Below are 23864 nucleotides of genomic sequence, written 5' to 3'. Positions count from 1 at the left end.
AATGCCCAGAAATTTAACTATTTTCGTACAGTGTCTTATCACACATGGTAAGCTGCTGAGTGACAGCCAAAATTCTTTACCCTTGGCATTCCAGTCTTGTTCTTGGTGCTCAACTGAAGTTCTTCATCTTTTCTGGGCTGAACTGCCAGCTAGCACACAGCAGCATGGGGCAGGAGGAATGGGCAGGGCGCTTTGGTTATCACCCTGGGCCTTGGGAGGCTACTGTCATGTTGAGTGGGAAGGCTGTCTTGTGTTGGGTGGGAACAGGTACATTACTTGTCCCTGACCTATGTCAGGTTGACATGCTAGACTTGACTCTCAAGGGTTTTGCTATAATGCTGAAGAAAGCTAGATGAGAATCTGGATGCAGTGTACAGCAGGGAAACAAGCTGAACTGCAGGAAGTTCCTTAGTTTACTAAATACTTTGCTAAATTTTACCATTTAGTTTAAATTTTACTGTTTGGTTTACTAAGTAAGTTCTTTATTTAACTTGTCATAACTCAGCGGTGTCTGGTGTGGAGGCCAGGGACCCTTTTGACCAGAGTCAGCACGGAGCAGCTGTGCGCTGATTTTCAGTCCTCCTTCATTTGTCCTTGGATTGCTTTTAGACCCAGCTCTTAATTATCTCTATGGATAGAAGTCAGATTGCAATGTGTGGATCACTTCATTGCTGACGCTGTGAGGAAAACAATCCTTTTTAATGCTGGGGAGGGAAGAGAAGGTGCCCTTTCACGGAAGCTGTTTGGAACAATTTTTGTGACTACGGTTATTGCATACAGACGTGGAGGCATTGTCAAAGGCTTACTTATAGAGGTTGGAAAAGTGCAGTCAAATCACGCTTTGCTAAATAGCTTGGAATAAACTTAACCGAAACCAAATATCGAGCAAAAGTGTGTGCTACTGAGTGCCCAGGCAAAGGAGCAAAGTAAGCTTCTGGGGGAAGGTGACCTGGTAAAAACTTACGCAGAAGCATGAGCTACTGAGAGCGCCCTTATGGTCTAAGAAGAGAACCATCTTTGGAAGGACTACGTCCAGTTTCTTCTTTCTCGTGTAAGAAAGCCAATAAAGTGTCTGTTTGGGAGTTGTGGGGTTTGTTTTGTTTTGGTTTGGGTTTTTTTATTGCATCCTTGTAGGTTGTCTCTGAGCTCCAAGCAACTGCACAGGATGGCTCATGTTTTGATCATTTATATAGAATTGTTGTGCTAGGCAGTCCTAAAGGAAAGTTAGATTACCTACCAAAATAACAAAAGCAAGCATCTACTTGCTCTAAAATATTGGTCAGAACCACAGCTGGTATAAATTAGGATGACTCCTTTGACTTGGCAAAATAGACTTGTCACTGAAGCTTTGGTTGCTTTTTTTAATGAACGAAATACATGCAGCATAATATCCTACATTAAAGACCTGGATACTTGCTGCCCAGTTCCTACAGGAGAGCAGTATCTGAAATAAACTGGAATAAAATTCAGAAGAGAACTGTTACATGCACTTACTTCAAGCTGTCTTGACAGGCTTGTCATAAGGCCGTCAAACTGGCTATGGTTTGAGAATGGTCTGATGTACATTTCTTCCAGGCCATTAAGAATAGAGCTGATATGAAAACTGATTTTCTGGCAAGCCAGATAATCTCCAGTGCTTCCAAAGCTTACGGGAGGGAACTTAGTGTGAAACTGAAATTCTGAAAAACCTCGCTTGGGAAATACTGGAACATTGTTTTTGATTTTGTTGCTATTTTTTCAGCTTTTTGTATTGGTCTCTGCTCATTGAGAAGGATGAAAAACTGTTTACACTGTCTGTCATATTTCATCAATTGACACTTTCCATGAAAACATCATGATTTTTTTGATGAATGTGTATTTTCTGACAGAAATCTTCTGTCAGCATTTTTTGCTATTCTTTAAATAAGGCCCCAAAATCATGTTGTGTACTTTTGGAAAGGTAACTTCTCAGGAATATAAAACAGTCTCTAACTGCTTGGACTTAGGAAAAAGGAATTAATTGGCTTTTCAAACCCTGGTCTTTGAAAGTTGTGCCATATGTCAGAGGAGAAAATACTTCCCAATTGCCAAAAAATAACAGGTTTTGGATAGTTTTTTCTTAGGTTTGCATCTGTATACAATACACCTAAATGTGCTACCCTCATGCATGACTAGAAGTTGTTAGATTTTTGCTCAAAGAGGACAATAAAATGACTTCTAAATTCTTAAACTGATGCTTCTACCACTCCTGTGCCTCATTCAGAGGTATTGGGGTCTGCCCAGTTGCTAATGAAGTTAAATTAATTTCAAAGTCTACCCTGGATTAGTTCTGTACAACATTTGTTTCCAAACCATGCAATTTGGATTGCCATGCATATGGTAATACCTAGACCTATCAACGTAATGGGATAATTTATCATGAACCTCAGTTACACTTTGAATGAGAGCGCTAAGTCTTTTGCGCAGCAGAGCAAAAGGAGAATTTTCTTCTGCTGCATTTTCTTCTTACACATCTGATTTATCCTGCCCAAAATGACAACGCTTTTGACCTCCTTAAGATTTGTACGTTACGTTGTAAGCACTGATAGATTACAGTAGGTTTTGAAACTTTCCATCTTTTATTCTGTGAACTCTGAGCTACTAAATAACAGGTTGCTAATCAGAACAGGAACAATGGAAAAGGATAAATTAACTTACTAAAAATGTACTCAAATTACTTAGTCCTGCAAACCAGTTAAGTAAGGAAAAAAGCAGTTAATTGACTTAAGAGTTCTTATTTTTTTTCCTAACGTGCTGCTCAGTAAGGAAGGCTAGAAACACGGGTGGGATTGGAGCAGGGGGAAGAATGTGAGTGGTGGGGATCCGTCCGACAGGGAAGACCGAAGACTGTAGGAGGACGCGCAGGGTCTGCTCGAAGTATGGTTGCACAGAAGTTTCACGTGAACTTTTTCTTAAAGCTTTCTGGTTTTTCTGCAATGTGTATGTTTGCTGAGAAATTGAGCATGCAGCCTGCTGTCTCACTAGGCGTCGGACCCAGTGAGGCTGCTGCAGTTTGCTCTGAGCTGAGTTGAGCCAAAATGGGCTCTGCAGTGCGCGCAGTCAGAGGGCAAGGTGCCAGCGTCCGCTCCACAATCCCATCTCCAGGACGGAAACACAAATGGCTCTCCCTGCTTAGCTTCTTCATTTATTTTGAGTCTATTCTCACAATTTAAATAGCTATGGCTCTGGGGGAGACATTCCTTCTGAGTACAAAACAGAAAATGGAACCAATCATCTGGTCAAAATAGGATCTAGTAGCAGTAGTGACTTGCAAGGTGATTGCTGCCGATTGCACATGCAGATTTTTGCTGATAGACAGGGTAAGAAGGGAGAAGGAGAGTTTGTCTGTGCACGTTGTATCGTAACAGAGGAAGTTTATGTTATTTTCCATGTTCTGCAGAATTACTTAAAGCAAGCGCAAAGTGCTAGTGCTGGCGTGTGTGCTGCCCAGCCAGAGGTTACTCAGTAGAGCTCTGTCCCCACCCTCGGTGTGCACAGAATGCTGGGTCTAGCTGCATCTTTGGAAACTCCAGGAGTGCTTTTGTGCTCTGACTGTATAACTTATATTGGAGATCCTGATTGGTTTTTAAAGCAAAAAACTCTATGTAAATAAATATATTCTCCATGCACACACTTTAGGGCAGAGGAGAGAGAAAAATTGAATTTTACATACAGTCATAATTGTATATTCATTCTGAGAATGGAAGTCTAGGCAAAGCCACTATTTTATTTGACCGAGTAAAGCTTTGAAAGGTAAACGGTGCATGTATGGGACACTGAACTCTTCTCATATCAGTATTTTCTGGGTAAGTGCCATTTAAGTCAATGTAAAAATCCTTAAAAAGTACAAATTTGCTATTTAAGTTTCTTATGCAGTTGGCTCTATATATGGGATATATTTGTGTACTTAGATAGAAAGTCATATTTAAATAATTTATTTTAGGCTAGTCATTAACTATGCAAAACCCAATTCATGTTAAAAATTCAGTTCTCTTCCTACAGAAATTCAATGTCACTCTTGTTTTATTGCATATCAGTAAATTATGAATCAATTGTGCTCTCTTTGCCAATAAAGGCTGTTTTTTAAGACAATGAGATTATACAGGGGCTTTCAGAATTATATTTAGTCAACAATTAGGTTGATGTTTGAGTCAGAAAAGTGATTCAGCTCACTCTTTTAGAGCTGCGTGGGTTCTGCATGACCAATGGGATACAAATCTTGCATAATTATTTTGAGAAGGAGAGCAGATAGGAGATTCTGTGTGGCTGGAGCAGAACTGCTGGGTAAGAAAGGATTGTCCTATCCAGTATACCTGGCATTTTTCCATAATCACTTTTCAAGGTAAACTTGTGCAGCTACTGGAAATTTAATTACATCAAAAGTACCTTTTTGTGCTTCTGACTACTCTTGACTTCCGAAAGATGGAGTCTGGTACATACCTATTGTCCATATCCACCTGTCTCACGACCAACGTATTTAACTTCGTAAGAATGCTTTATGAATGCATCTTGTTTGCTGTAGGCACAATTTAAAATGTTATCCCCACTCCCAGCTTCTGCTTCTCAAGGCAAGAATTTACAAACTATCTCTATGCTCTACCGTGAAGGTTGCCTGGGCACTGGAGTTGAATTCAGTAGCTACTCAAGACTTCATGTATAACTAGGAATATAGTCTGTGCAGTGTGTTGTTATCAGAAGGCCATATCTACTGTAGAATGTCAAAACTTGATTAAGTTGTGGGGAAGAAGGAAGTGATGTGCTGTAAGTCATTCATACAGAATCATTTGTGGAGCATTTTACGTCAGCTGTAACAGTCTAGTGGGTGCTAGCAGAGTATAAATCTGATCAAAAGAAGAGAAGTCTTTGTTAAGAGACTTTTTATTGCAATAGCAGTTAAGGTTAAGTAAGTATATCTATTCTAACCTGATAGTTTTCACTTCATAATGAAAACCTTTTATCATTTAAGCTGAAATTTTCTGCTCTGTCCTTACCAGAACATGGTTTGTGTGGGGCTCTTTACTCTGGTCTTGCTATATAGAGGAATGTGCTTAAAATTGGAAAGTGATCTTTAAATATATGTTTCTTTCCCCACTGCACTCGGAAAAAAAAAACCCCAAACCCAACTACTTTTGTTTGCTTTTTTGGCATTCTTTGCAATCTGAAGGTTCACTCTTCACTCTTTCAATGTCTTGGTGCTATTTTTGCTGTCCTAATAGCTTGAGTTCACCAGAGTGCACCCAAACATTAAGGCTTAAGAGCAAGTCCAACCACAGTATTTGTGTAGTTCCTCTTAATACTGTTTCATGCAAAATTTCTGCAAGCTATAGCTGTTGCTGTAACTAAGGATGTGCCCTGAGATACAGGGGAACTGGAGAATGTGACCTGACCAACACGGTAGTGGATTTTTGCAGGGCCAGATTGTAGAATGGGAAATCTCATGCTCTGATTGAGCTGGGAGAGCTGACGCTGAGATCCAAGCAGCCACATAGTGCAATGAAGACTCACTCTTGTTAGGCAGAACTTCAAATGAGAAGCTGTGTGCCTCCTGCTTTTGATCTGTAAGAGTGTTTTTCAGACAGTCCCAAGGCTGAAGGCTGTTAAATTAAGGCGCAGTATTTATTGGATCATTTGCACAGGGATGTAGAACTGCTCTTAATCATTGCCCTATCCATTGGATTTGTCCACGCTGCCCGTCTCAGGTGTATAGATTTTCACTGCTTTGGTAGGAGGATAGAGAATGTCCCCATCTCCATAGTCCTCACCTGGTGACTAAAGCACTGCCACAGGGTGGGAGCAAGAAAAACACTACTTTTAAAATGGAGCTTAATTAGTTTATGGAAGGGATTAGAGGAGAGAGGGCTGTAAGGACTGGTGTCTGCATCCCTGGTATAGCAGGCTCGATGTTCCTAATTCAGTTTAATGTAATCTGGTGTCTGACTGGATAACCTTGTTACACTGATAAAGTGCTGCCAACCCTTAGAGCCTCCCCCCCCTTTTTTTTTCCCCCTCCTTTTCTTACGGAATAGTTGAAACTGGAGAGAAGGTGTAAGATCAGTGAAAAGCTAGAGTAATGGCAGCATGGGACTGCAAGGCTTATTACATTATGGGAGGAAGAGGACCAGCGTATGCATTGTAATGCTAAAAATATTCCCTGTGATGTGGGACGGTGACAGTAGCCATGTGGTGTCTTTGACTTGTTCTGGTAACGTGCTCTCTTGGGGATGTCAGAATGCAGGATAAGGCTCCAGTGTGGTGGCAGAGGCACAGAACTCAAAAGCACATAGACATGATCTGCATGGCTCTGTGTGTGGAGCAGAAGCAGATTTGAAAGTCACAGGATTAATGACAGTGAACTGGGCAGGAATTGGAGGTGCAAAAGGAAAGGTGGGATCAGGTTCTAGTGCCCAGAATCATGTCAGCTGGGTTGGGGGCAGCACTCTCGCTCTGGAGGGCTCGGACACCTTCCTTCTGGGCTGTTTTGAGGAAGACACTGCTTTGACGTGCATATGGACAAGTAAAGGACTATCCAGAAAAAGGCCAAAACAGATGCTGAGGGTAAAAAGTACAGATAGTGTATAAGTGGAAAAATTAAATGCATGCTGCCTCACAGACCTGCATGCTACAAACTAATGAGCGTGCAGAGCAGAGGAAGAAACTATTCAGAGTGCGTCGTATTTGTATCATATCGGAGGAAGACAGAGGATATGGGGGGGAGTTTCCTGATGAGATCTGTCAGTGGGTACACTTTCAAAGGAATTAGCTGACATGCCATCACCTTGGCCTTGTTTTCCTGCTTTAGGAGAGTTAATCCTGCTTTAAATTGCTGGTATCGGGCATGCCTTGTGATGATCGGGAGTGAGCTTATCCTCCCTTCTTGCTTTTGTCCTAGGTCCAACACGAAAAATGCCCCTGACTGCCAGTGCCATGGACTTTTTTCAGCTCTTTGTCCCTGACAACGTACTAAAGAATATGGTGGTCCAAACCAACATGTATGCCAAGAAGTACCAGGAGAGGTTTGGTAGTGACGATGCCTGGATTGACGTCACCTTGACGGAAATGAAGGCCTTCTTAGGCTACATGATATCAACCAGCATCCACCACTGTGAGTCCGTTCTCAGCATCTGGAGCAGCGGCTTCTACAGCAACAAGAGCATTGCACTTATCATGACACAATCACGGTTTGAGAAGATCCTGAAGTACTTCCACATTGTGGCCTTCCGCTCGAGCCAGACAACGCATGGCCTCTACAAAATCCAGCCTTTTCTGGATTCTCTGCAGAATGGCTTTGACTCCGCTTTCAGACCTTCGCAAGCCCAGGTAAGAGTTAACCTGTTGGCAGGGAACATTTAACCTACGTGCTCTAGGTTGTCTCGCTGACTGAAATCGCGGAGCACAGCTGTCGGAAGAAAGAGCTGCGGCTTCACAGTGTGAAGCCGTGCTGCGGTGCCTCCGTGGAACATGAGAGAGAGCAGCACTGTCCTATGCGAGTGCTCAGCAATGTTTGACTTACAGCTCTGCAGTGCAGGTAATGGCATGTTGGAAATAGGAATGATGCTCTGCGAGCTGGGGCTGTTTGCTTTAGTGGTCTAAACAAGCTTGGAGACTTCTCAGTGAGGTTAGCACCACCAGGTTTTGCTATCCTGAGGATGGGAGATTGCAGGCTGCTCCTGTGAGGGTGAGTGGAAAGGGCAGAGCTGGTGCTGCTGGGCCGGAGGGAGAACTTGTAGCTGCTCCCGCTACAGGCTGAGTGTGGGATGCAGGAGCTGACTTTGCTAGGAATGACTGGCCCTGACCCTAGCAGTAGGTGCTTGCCGTATGGTCCAGCAGCACAGCTGCCTCCCCATGACTGGGCAAAGGGAAAATAAGCAGGGGGGCAAGTGCCTTCTCTCGCTGCGGTTGTCAGCTGCCCTCAGCAGCACTGCCTGTGCCTTGTGCCAGCCCTGGTTTTTAATGATGTGTGATGCTTCTGTGGAATAACTTACTGATTGTGGATTTGCAACCAAAGTGCCAGCGAACTGGAAATATTTCCAGGCTACCAGGAATAAAAGTGAACAGGATTCCAATGAATTTTCATTTCCAGATACAATTAGGGGTACAGCAGAAGGCCATTCTGTAGGGAGACTGCTCTGTAGACTGGGCAGACAATGTAAGGAACTAAACATAGAAATGTATGTAGCTGGTGGTTGTCTGACTGCAGCTGTACAGTTCAATAATTTTTTTTTTTTATTAAAAGTGCAAACAAATCTTTTCTTAATATTCATCATCCACTATTTAAACTTTGTTCCACTATAAATGATCTCCTTTTGGAGCTGTTCCTACTGGCCACGTTCAGAAGTCTGGAAAGAAAAAGGAATAAGCATGAAATGTTACTACTTGAAATAACTTTTCAATCAACTCTCTGTTTTCAGAGTATAAAGATTTCACCTAGACATTTGGAAAGGGTGTTGTGTCCATCTTCCTCTTTTTCTTCCTGTTTCCCCTCTGAAGCATCACATTTTTGCCCACTGCACAAAGTTAATAAAGACACAGATGCATCACATCCATTGAAGTGCGCCTAAAGTAAATTGGGAGTGATTACAGTTTTTTTCTATTTTATAGACAATAAAAATCATACCTGTATAATCAGGACAACACAGCTGTCTAAAAAGCTGTTACGGTAGAGACGGGAGAAGGGAGGAGGGAGGAGTGTTCTCACTAAGCCATGCCAGCAAGGTGCATTTCCATCAAGACAAAACAGGCAGTGAGAGACACGGTATTGTTGGGACCAAGCTCTCATTAAGATATGAAATCTAATCCTTATGGCCGCTGACTTCAATGGGCGGAAGATAAAGGCTTCAGAAATGTGATCACTGTGTCTAATGTAAATGCTTATAATGGTGTACTGTGGGACATGCTGTGAGTGCAAATCCATTAAAGGATAAAATCTGATTTGCATGTATATCCCTTCTCCCTTCCCCACTCCCGAGCAAAGTTTGAGAACTGAATTGGCAAAATCATAGCGTCCTATTTGCAGTGGCGAGACATCTAAATCTCCACAAGTAAAATGTATGCTTGTGCTGAGCTTGGTAAGGAGATGCTACTCTAAAAAAAAAAAGGGGGCGAGGGGGGAAGGAGAAGTGACAGCCCAATTCTCTTGCTTCCCTCTTCACTTCTCTCTTCCCTTTCAGTGTTTACATCAGTGATTTCTATACAGCATGTTTCAGTGGTATTGAGCGAAACAAAAAGCACTAAAATACAGCTTCAAAAATAACTCTGTGAGAAAGAAAAAGGATTTGAATCTGTTGTTAAAAATACTCTAGTGTAGCAATGGTAGCCTACTGGGGGATGTTCCAAGCCTCCTCCCGAAAGGAGCCCTGTGCCTAATGTCCTCCTGGGTGCCATCAGGCAGGGCTGCACGCTACCTGTCTCAGGAGACGTGGACCCATCTGCTCAAAACAACAGGAAAGACCTCGCCCTGGAAATTGCCTTGAGTGCAGATTAGCAGACTGCAGTAAACATCAAACCCAGAATGTCAGGCCCAGTGAGAAATAATAGAAATAATTAAAAAGAATAACCCAGTTGCACAGAAACAAAGGGAAAAGACAAGGGGAAAGACCCATTCAGATGGGCTTTTGGATGTGCTGCCTCTGAAAGTGTTTTGGGAAGAGGGGCCCAGGTTTCTGTGATCAGTGATACCTGGAATCCCAAGTTCAAAATGGATTCATTGCTGAAGGTATACCTGTATCTTAAACATAAGACTTATGGTATCTGGATGGTTTGTGCCTGAGCCGTGATCTACGCTCAAGCTTTAGGCTAACGTCTTGTAAGTGGCATCAAGGAGAGGAATGACTTGGACTCCTTGCTGTTGAGTGCAGCAAAGCCGTTGGGCTTGTAGGTAGACTTATTACCGATTTTCTTCCTCTGTGGACTCACAGAACATGGGTTAGGAAGATGCCATGTTTAACTCGCCCTATGGACAGAGCAGGCCATCTCTGTCAGGTAGGCAGTGCAGCATCTGCTTTCACAGTTATTTCTGCTACAGATTTGATATTTTCCTTTTGGAGAGCTGGAAAAGTTTCTTTAAGTGGAATTTCTGTCTCAGAAAATATCTAGGGTTTTTTTCTCATGTGTAACCTCCCCTCCCCCGCTCCAAAATGTGCATGCAAAAATGACACCACGGTTTCTATGAAAGGAAGCAGAGGGAAAGAGAGAACTATGCCAATATACCAAAACAAAGAAAACAGTCTAGTGAATTATAATTATTTTGCTAAATATACTGAGCAAACAAAAGGAAATAATTACTCTCCAGCTTATGAAGGTATTGAAAGCCCAGAACATTATAATTGTGTATCAGCAGTGCTAGCTTCAATTTCTGAAGTAAAAAAAAAGGTGTTCTGACGTAGATTCGATAAGAACGACAGGAATATCCTCCGCATCCTATCCCTCCCCGGCATCTTCTGTATAAATTACCGCTGCCTCTACCTGAGCAACAAGAGGCGGAGGTTTGGGTCAGTTCCTGCCATCAGTGTCATCTCTTTGCTGCTGAGGTCCACATAGCTTTGTAGCTGTGCTTCTGTTGACGAGTGGAAGCCTGGAGACAGGGAAGGTGCCCTGCCTGAGCTCAGGAGGTATACTGCAACAAATTCAAGGGTACTCACCCGCCAAGGATATACATGAATTCCAGAAACCAGAGGAGCTCAGGAAAATAACATCAGTGCGCAAATATCCTTCTGTGCCTGCTGAGTATTTATATGCTTGTCAGTGGGATGTGACTAGACAGGATCGCTGTCTCTGGCTGCCCCTGACTGGTGTGGGAGAGGTCAGGAGCACAACTCCGGGCACTCTCCTCCTCCCTCTCGCTGCAAAGTACCTTCTCTTCAGCATTTTGGAACCAAACATTTCTGCATATGCCCAGTGAAATGTCAGCTGGGAACAGCCACCTGAAGTCCTTACCTCAGGCAGCAATGAACTCCCTGGCAAAAAGAGAGACGTAACTCTAACCTCTTGCTCCAAAGGCATGGTGCTAAAATATGGCCACTATGGGGGCTTGTTTGTGTTTCGCTCTTGGTGGTATCATAGGGTACAGCTAAGCAGTTTCAACATAGTTCTTCCAAACCAGCTCACAACATGACACAACAGCTTCTCTGAAAACACAGAGGGGCAAAACCAGGCTGATGAACTCGTAGCTCTTTTGTGTCCTCATCATTAGATGTTGATTTGGTATTGGGCATTTCCGAATTACAAGATCTTGCTCAAGTCACACCTCTATATCTCACTTTTACTGTTTTCAGAATGATTATTTGTGAGTAAGGATGCTGGTCCCAAACCAGGACTGTTCTGTTTTAGGGCTTCTGTGAGTGTAACACAAAGATGTAAGTATTCAGAGGACGACGGCCAAGTATAAGACATGGAGTAAGAGGAAGGCACACAGAGGAGCAATAAGAATATTGAATAGCAAGGTAAATTTCTGATGTCCTGTAGCTCTTGGCTGGTTGATCCTCGGTGAAGCCAGATTTTAGGGAGAGTTTGACAGCAGAAAATGATGAACCTTTATGGCTATTTTTAAATTACCTAATGGTAATGGAGTGCTGTAAGAACTGATTTTTCTTTAAAGGCAGTCAATTGAAGACTGAACAAATGGGCAGAGGAGCGTGAAATCATGGCCCCATCAGAGGTGGGAGGTAACCTTTGAATGATGGCAAAGGGGATCACTAAAATGTGGATAGACCAAACAGGTCTTTGAAAGTGAAGAGAAAGAATCTGTCTGATCCATTGGAGAAGAAGAGCTATCAGAGAGAAATAAAGAAAAGCAATATGTGGCCAGTGTGATGGACTAGGAGAATGGCTTTCCGGCGGCAATCTGTAGGGCAAGATGGCTTTATGTTGAGGCCAAAAGGAAAACTGTTGCAGAATGGCTGTGGGCTTGGATGAAAACCTGACTCCGTGGGTGGGTTGTTACTCTCAAATGAATAACATTTTAGAGCTGTTACTCAGAAAGCATGGAAAATGCAGACACTGCCTGGCTCAGAAGACCTTGCACGGAGTTGGAGGTAAAGACTGACATTCAGATTCACTGGCCAGCAAGATCTGCAGCAGGAGGAGAGGGATGTCTGCAATGACCAAAAAAAGACATAGTAAGGGGTTATCTTAAGGGAAGGGAGATGCTCTCAAATGCAGCATAATAAAATCAGAACTGACAACTAGATGTGCAAGCAGAGATGTCAGATACTAGCAGAGAATTTAGTTAAGACAGGAGCTTTGGAGCAAAGAAGCAGAAGCACAAGCTACTATTGCAGAAGCAATGCCTGAATCTGTGCATGCAGGTGCATCCAGGGGACTCTGTTTGCAACTGGATGGTACCCACCAAAAGCCAGAGACAAGGCAAGCTGAGGCAGTTTCTCCAGGAGATGGGCTGAAGAGACAGCCTGTGTTGGGAATGGCCATGGAGCTAAGAGAAGATAAGCTATCTCAAGGACATATTGGTTCATTGTCTAAGGCAGTGGAGTCCAGGAAGTCCAAGTACAAAAGAGTGGCTCTGGGCTTTGCCTACAAGCCTATTTGGGCTGTGGTGAGAGCAGGATGGGTGGAACTGTGGAGTATAAAGAGCTTTGGAGGTGATCTAAAATGGAGAAGGCAGGCAGGCACTCCTGACAGTGGCTAGCTGTTTTGTTCAGTGAATGAAAGATGTTGTGAGATGGAGCAATTGGTGGAGAGGGAAGACTCCAAGATGGGACTCCAGCACTTGGAATGCATGTACATATTGAGGGGAAAACAAAGAGTTAAAGCTTGGCAAGAAGATCTAGCAGGGATGAGGATGGCTATAAAGAAGAGGAAAAAAAAAAAGCAATGGGATAGCTGTGGGGAGCAAAGCAACTAGATGAGGAGCTTCTTAGACCTGAACAAAACTGGGGATGTGAGAGAAGAACATGGGGATGATTTCTCTGAAGAAATCCACAAGATATCTCGCATCAAAGGAAATCAGAACAGGAAGAGGGGAGGGCTTGGGGAGTGAGTCAAAGATGGTGAAGAGGCAGCCAGGAATACGTGTAGGAGTCAATTAAGCCTGGAAGTAGATTTTTATCTAGGAAGATGAGAAGCAGGAAAGAATATGCCATGGGGGCAGTAAGCTCACTCTAGGAAAAGCAGTCATTGCTGCGACAGCAAGAATGGGGAATGGGGAAGGAGCAAATACCACTTTGCATGGGGATTTGGCAAAGAGGTGGATTTGAGATTACAGGAGGAGCGAGGAGGCTGAGAATGAAAGAGAGTGAACAAACTAATAGGACTGGCCAGTGGCAACAGGGCTAACTTTTGTCGTAAGAAAACCATGTCAGTGCCAGAAGCAACAAATTGCCCCCTTTGAAAACAAGATGGGGATCAGCTGTTCCAGCAGCAGGCACAGCCCATACAGTGCCTTGCTTGCAAAGTCCTTCACAGCTGTTGAAGCAGTGGTTGCATATGGAGGGGTGACAACAGTTGTCTCCCCACCTGCTCCGGAGGAAGCAAGAAGAGCAAGATCCAGGGTTTTCAGTTCAGTTTCCCTGCCTGTCCACATTGCCTCTTTGCAGCAACAGCAAATCTTGCCCTACTCTGTTTCCATTTTTGTTCCCGCTTCCCAGCAGTTCGGTAGGGACTTCAGTGGAGCATTAGTCTTCTTATGGAGAAATAGGAATGACTTAAACATTCACGATAGGGGAAAGGAGGGGAAGCTCTGGGTCCTAGGGGAAGGCAGGGCTGAGCGTGGGCAGGGAGAAGAGGAAGATGGGGAGAGGTTTTAAAAATTCAGATTTGTTTTCTAAATTTAAGGCTGACAGGCCTTAATGTGTCTTAGAAGGCAAAAAGAGTGTGAAGGGTAAGCAGGATGCAGTAGAGCTGCTGTGAGAAGAGCTGATGCTGTGGCGCAGAGGGAGGGAGCTGAGCTAATGACAGAGGGTAAAAAATGTCCTCAAGTGATGCTTATACAGCCTTTTCTTTCTGCTGCTCTCCATCCTACAGCGGGGGAGATTATAACAGTTGAACCACACCACTCAGTGGGATCTGGCAGGTAAGAGGGCCTTTCCAGAAGCTGAGGAATTCTTAATGGTGTATCCAACCCCATCCCAAAGGATGTGGTTCTCCCCTCTGCACGGAAGAAGCAGAAAGGCAAAAGCAAATAAGGGCACGTTTAATATTTGCAAAACGCTGTCAGAATTCCCTGAGGTGGAAGTGTGAAATGCCTCTGGTGGCCTTCAGAAAGGAAGAGCGGTGTTTCATGTGGACCTTGGGAGGGGAAGAGGATTTGTCTTCAGTGGGGAAATGGGGCAGCTGCAGCTTTAAGAACAAATAGCTTTGTGTGCAGCTCTCCTTGCTCGCATCTGCATTTTGGTGTATAATTTGAACATTTCATGAGAGTGCTTTCAGATGGTCCTGTGAATGTTTTATGAGCCGTTAAGAAGTGGAGTGCGTATAAAGGAAAGTGTGCAGCCGCCACTGCGTCGGGAGGGCATGGGTGCCTATTTTGGGCTAACAGAGTGATGTTCAGCAAACGTCTTGTATTCAGGAGGCCAGCAGCTGCTTGTCACTGGTGCTTAACTGCTTACCCACCACATCTGTCCTACGAGCATCACTCCCAGGTTTAATGCAGCTTTGTTCTCATTTCCACCACTGGCTGCGTGCAGATGTGCACAAAAGTAGCACGCATGCAGATGTGGAAAGGCTTGGTCTGAGGGTGAGAGCCTCTGCACTGTGGATACCTGTATCTGAGCCTGTCTCTTGGGGTGATGGTCACTGGAAAAGAATGGGCTCCTTTAGATCATAACCCATCTGACTTTTATTTTGCACATCTTTAAAAGGGTGTGAATGATGACCTCCTGGGACTGCTTTTCCCTCATGTACTAGGAGGGGAGCCTGAAGTGGCTTGCTCTAATTTAGATTTAGAGGTCTGAAGTTGATCAGCATTCATCAGCTGAGACTTTTCAACAGTTTCCAAGCATTTGTACTCTCACAAGTGACTTGCTAGACAACTCACACACCATGCAGTCAGGGATGTGTATGTTATGCATAGCTACCTGTGAGCTGCAAGGAGGCAGTAGTGGTTTTCTATAGGTGGGTTCTGTGGTGTAAAGCCTAGTGACTTTGCTACAGAATTAATGGAGAGAAGTGTAACAAAACAGCTATAAGGAACAGGAAACCGCTTATATCATCTGAATGCAGAGTGCAGAAATTTCTTCACTTTCACAGATTTTCATTACTTGCTTCAGTCTGCCTTGTCTTCTTCTATTCCTGCCTCTGGTCCTTCATCTTTCTGTCTCTTTTTGTCAAATTTTTCAGCTCCTGAGGCAAGAGAGGCTTCCCTGAAGCTGCTGCCACCAGGAAAAATGTTTTCTGTCTCTTCACCACCTCCTTAAGTGGCACTAGAAGATATCTTTTTCTCCCTTAACTTCTCTCCCTCTGCTGTGTGTTTGCCTTTGCTGTAACCAAGGAGTGTACCTTACAACATATTGTAGGGCACGTTTGGGTAGGAGACATTCTGCCAAACAAGACAAAGCTGATGATGAAGCTTGGAGAAGGATGCTGCTAACAATCTCTACCCACCCACCCCCATCCCCTGCCTCATTTTGAACTGTAGCTGATAGTGGGAGGTAGAGGCCACATTTTGGAGGGATGTTAAACAGTAGCTGATAGTGAGAAGTGAGAGCCATGCCTTGCAATGTTTGCACGTGTGGAGCAGCCATCCACAATGGAGTGTGGCCAGGCTTTGGTTTTTGGTTTTTGTTGGATGGTAGCATTGAACAAAAGTGGGTTTGCTCCTTTGTATGAGGTAATGCACACAAGCACAATGCAAGGTTTGTATTTCCTTGGAAGAATTTAAAGCACCATTTTTTTCAGCAATCTTGTACTCTTCTGTTTCTCCCCCCTGCCTCTTTTCTTGCCACTTGCAGGTACTACATGAGCCCCTGATTGACGAAGATCCTGTTTTCATTGCCACATGCACAGAGAGGGAGCTGCGCAAGAGGAAAAAGAGGAAATTCAGTCTCTGGGTTCGGCAGTGCTCATCCACCGGTTTCATCTGCCAGGTGGGTTTTACCTCTTCCGATGTCTTGATCCAGTTCCAGCAGGCCCTTAAATGTATTGCAGGACCAAAGGTAACAGCAACTTCTCTTCATTGCCTTGCTGGGGGCTGCAGTCTGAATGCAGCAGGCCTCTGACTGCTGCAGATACTAGATCCGACGGACAGTGACGACAGGTTCCTGATGCTCTGTTTGCTGTTTGATTTAACTGAGGGTGCCTGTCTCTAATACTGTCCATCTGGCTGCCAGCCCTCAGCTAATTAAATTGAAATGGAGTTAAAAGGTCTGTCTGTTTGTACATCCTAAGTTTATCTAAATGTCTAGGTACTGTGACTTCTGTAATTTTTAATGAGTCAGCTTCTCTAAGTATAATGCTGCATCTGATAGCCAGTGGTATCCAATAGACTAAATCAATACGGTATCAAGATGTCCATTTTTCTGTGAGAAACATTAGCGGGGTTTCCTATTACATCTCTTTTCACACCTCTGCTTCTCTACCAAAGAAATAAAATCTGATGTGACTTCAAGGTGAGATATGAGCTTGAGTGGGAGACATGTTAAAGGATTTGGTTTTAGTGTTGTAAAGCATTGGGGACAACTTCTCAAATTCTTGGATTCCCCAATTGCTGATGTATTTTGAGAGCTCTTGAAAGATCCAGCCGTTTCTTTTTGAAACCTAGAGGTGAGGGGGCAGATATTTTCTGATAACTTCTTTTTCCCAAGAGCTTCTGTGAAAACGTGGTGTCCTGCATGCTCCAGAGCAGCAGTTTGGAGGTGCAGGTAGGAGGTGCAGGTAGGACATGCACACTGCCTGCTTAGACTGAATGCATGTCAAAACTGCAGGGCCTGTGGATTTGCTGTGGTTGAACATTTGTTCACAGTAAAATTTGATCCGTGAATCACTATGACTGTTTGAGTAGCTATGCAAGAAAAGAGGCTCACTGGGAACAGGGGTTTGCATTTTCAGTAATGCTATTCACTCTAAGAAGAAAATTAGGTTCATACATCTTCCATCCAGGTTTTAAAGCAGTTGTTTTCATCCAATACAAAATAGATTCACCTTGTGAAGCATCCTTGGAAGTTTCTGCTCTCAAGGCTTTTGGAAAGTCATTTGCTATACAGAGGCAGTGTCCTTAATTGCCAAGGTGAATTCCACCGGTCCCACACGCAGCTTATTACTGAAGAGTAATGGGTACAGCGAGCACAAAGTTTGCTGATCTCTCTCACCATGCTCCCCCCAGCCAACTGCCATCAAACTAATAAGTCTTCAGACATGCCAGAGGTTTCACATTCTGAGCTATAATTACGTTGCGCCTCCCGTCCTGTCCATCGAGAGAGTAAATTAATGGAATGTCAAATTAGACAGAAAGGATGCTCAGCACCACCCTAATCCTTCTGCTCCCTTAATGAATTAAATACTCGTGCTTCACTTGCATCCAGATGATATCCAGGATCATCTTACCAGCTGCCTTCTATTTTCATTCCATGAGTTGGCTGTAATTATCATCATGCTAAAATGATTGGGTGAGAGGGACCTCAGGGAAGAGTGAAAAAGAATATACATGAACATTCATGCTAAAATGGAAAAACCTTTTCTGGCGAGGATGGGGGTCTTCAACTATGGTATGCTTGAAATGCTACGTTCAGTTATCCGTCACACTTATGAGGGATCTTGCAGAATACAAAGCACTTATTTGGTAGTTGTTTGGTGTATTGACTGTATTAAAACAGAGAAGGGGGTGTTTCCTGTGTTTAACATATGGAGAGAATTGATCTAAATAAGAAAAAAATCCAATGTTTTCCCCCTTCATGTGCACACCTTCCCCTCCATCTCTTGTGAAACTGCCATCATGAAGGAAAGACTTGTTGCCTGATATTAAGGACTGACTGGTCTATCACCAGTATGCTGTCAGAAAAACCTTAGAGCACCTACTTGGAAATATGCAGAAATTCTGTAATATGGTCTGGACGAATTCCCTCCCTCATTGTTTCCACATGATGACATCAAGGTCATTTTATTCAGGATAAAATATGACTATAAACACTTCATAAATCAGGCTAATTCAATTTCAAAAGTCTGAATAATATCTATAAAAAGGTGAGGCAGCCCAGGAAGAAGAGGGAAGTGAGCTACATATGACTAGCTCTCAGGAATGGAAGGAATCTCAAGAAGGCTGTGATGCTTCTGGCCAGAAGCAAGGTCCTCTGAACCTGAATGACGAGTTGAAAAATGTCCATTTGAGGACATCCCCATTTTCCCCATGATCTGCTTTTCCTACGATGCAAAGGGTTGGTTTGTTTGTTTTCCTAATGTAAAATTGATATCAGTGTTTTGAAGCCACATGCTGAGCTGCTCCATGAACAGCTCCTGATTGGCAGCTCACAGGGCAGTTGTTAATGTTAGTAGTTTTAGCTGTTTGACCCCCCAAAGTCCTCTGTCGTCTTGTTCTCATGAAAAAAACTCTGAATCACTTTTTTGGGGGTGAGTAAATACTTCTGTTTGATGGCTCATCATTTGCTTTTTTAAGCAAATGGCATTTGGTTAAAAATCCAGCCCTATAAGCCATTCATGGAACAGAAGTGGCATAAAAACCAAATATTGCTTGTGGATATAAGAAGGTGCGTAGGCTTATATATGCATAATATAAATAATGTGTATATATTAGACTACTTTTCTGTAATACAGATAACCTGGCTGCACACTGACAGTTAAGTCTCTGTTTTAAGACGGATGCACAATTTCAGATCATATCTCTGCTTTGGAATTCCTCAAGCAAAGCATCTTGTTGCAGCGAATAGCCTTGTTGCTGAGTATCTTTGCACGGTCAGGTGGCCAAGTGGGAACATGCAGGAAGGACACATCATTCAAACAAAGTAAATATACGTCTACAGCAGCTGGGAACATGAACAAAACCTTTCAGAGGGCTAGAAGGGCTCCAGGAGAGCTGACTTTGGCAAAGCAGGCAGCAAAACTGCCCTGATACTGTTGCTTTTTTCTGCCATCCTTGATGCTGGACATCAAGTTGGCAGCAGCTGCTGCTGCAGGAGAGGGCTTGGGCCTTCTTGTTTCTTTCTTTCTAATTCAGTGAGAACAGCAAACTCAGCTTGCAGGACCTCAGGTGTCCGTCTCTGCTCCATCTTCTCTTTGCTTTCCTCATTTCCCTCCAATATATTTCCCTACATATGTGTTACCACTAAGACACTTTTTGAACCAGTATTTTAATATCTTGATTGCAGTTTAAATGATCACAGTAGCTTAGAAGTGTTTCTTTCTTTCTTAGCGTATTTGCTGAGTAAGTCATCCTATTTAAATCAAAACTCTAGTTGTGTCAGTTTTACTTCTCTCTTTTTCTCTCAAAAAGTCTGGAACACTTGGCTTGTAAAAGATGTTCATAAATATGATTGGTAAGACTCTTCATCATTTTAGATATAGAAATAAAGCTCATAAAAAACTGCTGAGAGTTCCCAAAAATATGATCAGGGCTAATTATTTTGTCCTGGCAGGGCACATCATGCTCTCTCTTTCTTTTCCGTGGGTAACTGTTCCTAAGTGATGCCTAGTCCTTGTTCTCCTGCACAAGAAGGTTTTCTGGTCATTTTGCAGATGGAGAAGGAAGCACAGGAAGCTGGTGCCATGTGCTGGACCCCATGGGGAGTCAGGCAGGATGAGCTGTTCCTTTAGTGCCTCCTCCTGAACCACAGGGCCATGGCACAAAGATAACCCGAAAGGCAGTCCCTGACCCAAAGAGCCATCAATCAGCAAAATGGAAGGCAGTATGTAGATGGTAGAAAGCACTGCAAAGGGACCGTCAGGCAATATTAATCACTATGATAGGCGGTAATGGAATTAGCTCATCAACCTAATTATTCACTTAACAAACCTGTGATGATATCGTGGAGAAGAAATGACTTTATGGATGTGTGTATCCTTTCCTATTCCTTGGGATGAAGTTTGTTCTCTGAGGCTATTCTGGATGCTCTTCCCTTCCCACACCCCCTCCCTGCCCCCAAACTATATATGGGCTCTGCACTCGCTTTTATTCACTGGCAGAAAGTTCTTGCAATAATGCATTTCATTTTCACTAATATCTCTGTGAAACGTGTCCCTCAGATCTATGAAGTCCTTTAGATCCTTGTGCTGGGACTGAATTTGAGATTCCACCTTCCACTGCTTACCCTGAAGAAGTGATGAGTCACCACAGATTAAGGAAAAGGACTGTGTCTCTGTAGCTTGAGTCTTCCCACCTTACTGAATGGTCAGAGACTTGCACTACAGCAGAATTTAAAGACTGCAACCTGGATCAGGGTGGCCCCTGCATGAGAGGGTAAGAAATGGCTCTCTCCCTGAAGAGCAGCAGTCTCAGTGAAGGGAGATGTCTGAGGTCGCTCCACAGATCAGTGGCAGAGCTCTCAGTTGCAGAAAAAAACCCCAATGTAAACACCATGCTTTTATAGTAAATGCTGTAGTTCATTCTTGCTTTCAAACATGATAAGTACAGTCGGCTTGAATACTTCATAACCCTGTTGGTTTTACAGAGTAGGAACTTATTTCCAGAATTTAGGGAAACTGAGATGGTGCCCCAAAGAATTTATAATTTCACAACACACCACATAAGTGCATTCAGTCACTGGGAAAGGGAGGGGTAAATAAGCCTGGAGTGAATTTTGTTTTCAAGGTCAGAGTTGCAGGAGAGTTGGCCATCTGTGCATTTGTTTAATAAAGCTGCTCAGAAATGTTGGTGTTCAGCCTGGTTTAAGTTCTGTTTAGAGATTAGTCTGAGCCCTTGGGTTTCTTTAAACAGTGCCCTGATAATTTCTCTGTTGCTGGAACAGTTGCATCTGGAATGCACAGATGTAGCGGCTGCTTTGAGGAGGTTCTCAAGGTCAGGCTTTGGCTGCGAGGGGATCCCAGGAAATCTGATCGCCTTCATTTGTCAGTCACTGGTGGCTGGAAAATCCTATCTGCTTTCTTCCTCTGGCTCCCACCAGGCTCTGGCTTTTTAATGCATGCAGTTCTGTATTGTCAGCATCTGAGAATCTCGGATCTTGATTAAAAGTCAATTATCCTCTTGCTTGCCAATATTAAGTGGGAAGGTAGTTTTGCAGATGTGTGATGGGCCAGCCCCGTTAATTTCTGTGGAGTTTACAATCTTACCGTGTTTCCAGATGAATGGGAAAAACAAACATCTAAATGTGACCTAATGCAAAGATCTCTCCCTGAGTTTACACGCAGTCTTAGTGTCTATTTTCAGGTGGAAGTGAAGGTTATTTTTTAGTTCCTGCCTGTGGTGCTTGGAGTTGCGGATGATAAAACTACACGCGTAGTTGTCTCCTTTCTGCAGCTGCTCTCACTCAGTGCAGCTCTGCCTGAGGAAGGAGGATAAAAGCACCAGAGCCTCCTCTCTTCCTCACTTAATAGTCTTGCCGTAGGAACGACCCTCAATGATCCCATGCCTTTGTGCTGTAGGCAGAACAAAAAGACAATCCCTGCCCTAGCAAGCTCAGCATCTAAATGCAAGATGAAGGCATAAGTCTCCTACAGCGAGTCATTTTAGTTCGGGCACCTTTCGGCTGCCCGGAGACTCTGCAGGCAGGGTGGTACAGCAGTGTTTACTGGGTAATGCACACAGCAGATTGCTGGGACCAACACACTGCTAGCTAGGCACCAGGGTACTCCCTGCTCCCAGTGAGCCTGCACAGGCCAGGCGGTCATCAGCTCTGTTGCTCCTTGGAAATGAGCTGGGTCCTTGGTGTTACTGAATTGTCTTCTTCTGGTTTTTTCTTAAGATTTTATAGCTTTTTATGTAAGTATTTTCTCCCTTGAGCAACTAAGTATTATCTTGAGCACATAAATGTTATGTCCTCGACAGTTACAGCACTCCTGATAGTTTTTACTTTTATCTTGCATCACTTACACCTTCTCACTTACATACTCGCACTTATACACCTTCCTATAGCTCAACAGTGATTTTCTCAGAAAAACTGAACCAAGGCCATGCAATTGTGTGCCACCAGAGCGAGGCCTCCATCCTGGACCGGAGCTGGGCTGCCAGTTACACAGAGGGAGCCTGGCAAAGCAGCGCTAAGAAGGTAGCAGCACCAGTGCATAGATTAGCAATTGCATTGTGGGGGTTGCATCCTTTCTAAGAAAGGTATCGATACAGGCTGGGGGATGAAGGGATTGAGAGCAGCCCTGCGGAGAAGGACTTGGGTGTACTGGTGGATGAAAAGCTGGACATGAGCTGGCATTGACTCTGTCAGACATAGGGGAAGCTTCTAGCAGCTTCTCACCGAAGCCACCCTTGTAGCACTCCCTCACCCCTTCCCGCTACCAAAATCTTGCCACGCAGACCCAATACATCTTGTAAGAAAATTTGAAGAACACGTGCAGACAAAACAGAGATTTGCCAGTCCTCAACACAAAGGTGTTAGCTGGATCTGTGTGTTAATGCAGGTTGAACTCATTCAAAATAGGAGGCAGAGGGAGAAGAGAGGGGGACCAAGGAAAGAGCTTTGTAGGGGGAACCCCAAGAGCTAGCTGGGAACAGAATGGGAAAGCTGCATGTCCCTTGCATGCATTTTCAAAGTAGCCTTTAGAGGAATAGGAAGAGAATGAAGAGAGGCTCAAGCAAATGAAAAGATCCAGTCTTGGTAAGAACACCATTAGTGGTGCCAACAGCTGCTGAGGAAGAGCTAGACCTAAGAGCTGGCTGGGAAGAGGGTGTTAAAGAAGGGGGGAATATGGGCTGCAGAAGGTTTGGGGTGGGACTGAAGGGGAGGATCTCCCAACAGTGATGGTAATGGCAACAGAGATGAGGTTTAGGATAAGAGGGGAAGACAGAATGAGGCAGTGTCTAGGGAGTGGTGCTGGGAATGAGCAGTTGAGTATTTGGCTGTGAAGTCTATAGAAAAATTAAGTTATTTTTTCAATAGCTATTTAGGATCCAAAAACTATGACAGTACCATTCTTTGTTATCTTGCTTTTATAACTGTGTCTGTTTTATAACTGTTTTATAACTAAAAACTTGGCTTCTGTTTTGTGGTTGTTTAGGTCTGCCCTTTGTGAGATTTTTTGCACAATGTAAATTTTCCTCTTGTTTATTAATACCCTTGCCCTTTTTTTTTCTTCCAAATGTCACCTATTTTGTTTGAGAATTGTACCCTGGGGTGCTTCAATTATGCATGAATGTGGAGTATTTGGGATGTGCTATTCACAAGTGCTTTCAACTTGCCATCTGAGCTTTGAATATAAGCAGAATCGCCAATATTTTAGTTTCTAGGGCACTCTTAAATGTGCAGTCAAGGTGCAGCTTTTGTTCCTAAGTGCTCAGTTTTTTACCCAGTTTCTAGTGAGACCTCACGAACCTTCCACATGAATTTTCCATACAGTAAATTGCTAGCACAGAGCAAGGAAATTCCTGTTGGCTTGTAGCACAGATGCCTACTCTCAGATCTTCCTTCCAGACTCTCTCTAGCAGTCTGTCTCTGTAGCTGAACATACTTGGTTTGAGTTTCTGAATGACAGGTGATTGACTTGCCTCTCATCTGTCAACATGTGAAATCTCCTGCTCAGAAATGCGATGTCTTTTCTGATTGCCTCTGTGTAGGCAAATGGTCTTTCCAGGCCACTTTGCAGTGTTTTTCTTGTTTTGGAAGAGCTCAGCACAGTCTTCACCCATACCCTGTCGCTCGGGCATTCCGGTATATTGATTGATACCTACCTTTGTGTTTGCGATGGGAGGAGGCAGAAGCAGTTGTAGGTGGAAGGAAAGATGAGCCAGAGACTGTGAAGATCTTTTCTTACTGTCAGGCTTTTAA

The 23864-nt window shown here is 43.7% G+C and overlaps 1 protein-coding gene across 1 annotated transcript in view; it reads left to right on the top strand.

Moving 5' to 3' along the window:
- PGBD5 (piggyBac transposable element derived 5) overlaps nt 1-23864 on the top strand; it is a 73633-nt gene that overhangs the window by 23286 nt on the left and 26483 nt on the right. Inside the window, exons 2-3 of the mRNA XM_052806113.1 lie at nt 6908-7335; nt 15918-16052. Coding sequence (XP_052662073.1) covers nt 6908-7335; nt 15918-16052 — 563 coding nt within the window. The remainder of the gene's footprint in view (nt 1-6907; nt 7336-15917; nt 16053-23864) is intronic.

The sequence above is a fragment of the Harpia harpyja genome, chromosome 13 (genome assembly GCF_026419915.1).
Source record: "Harpia harpyja isolate bHarHar1 chromosome 13, bHarHar1 primary haplotype, whole genome shotgun sequence".
NCBI lineage: Eukaryota > Metazoa > Chordata > Aves > Accipitriformes > Accipitridae > Harpia > Harpia harpyja.
Note: the sequence above shows the minus strand (reverse complement) of the source record. Positions and strands in the feature narration are given on the sequence as shown.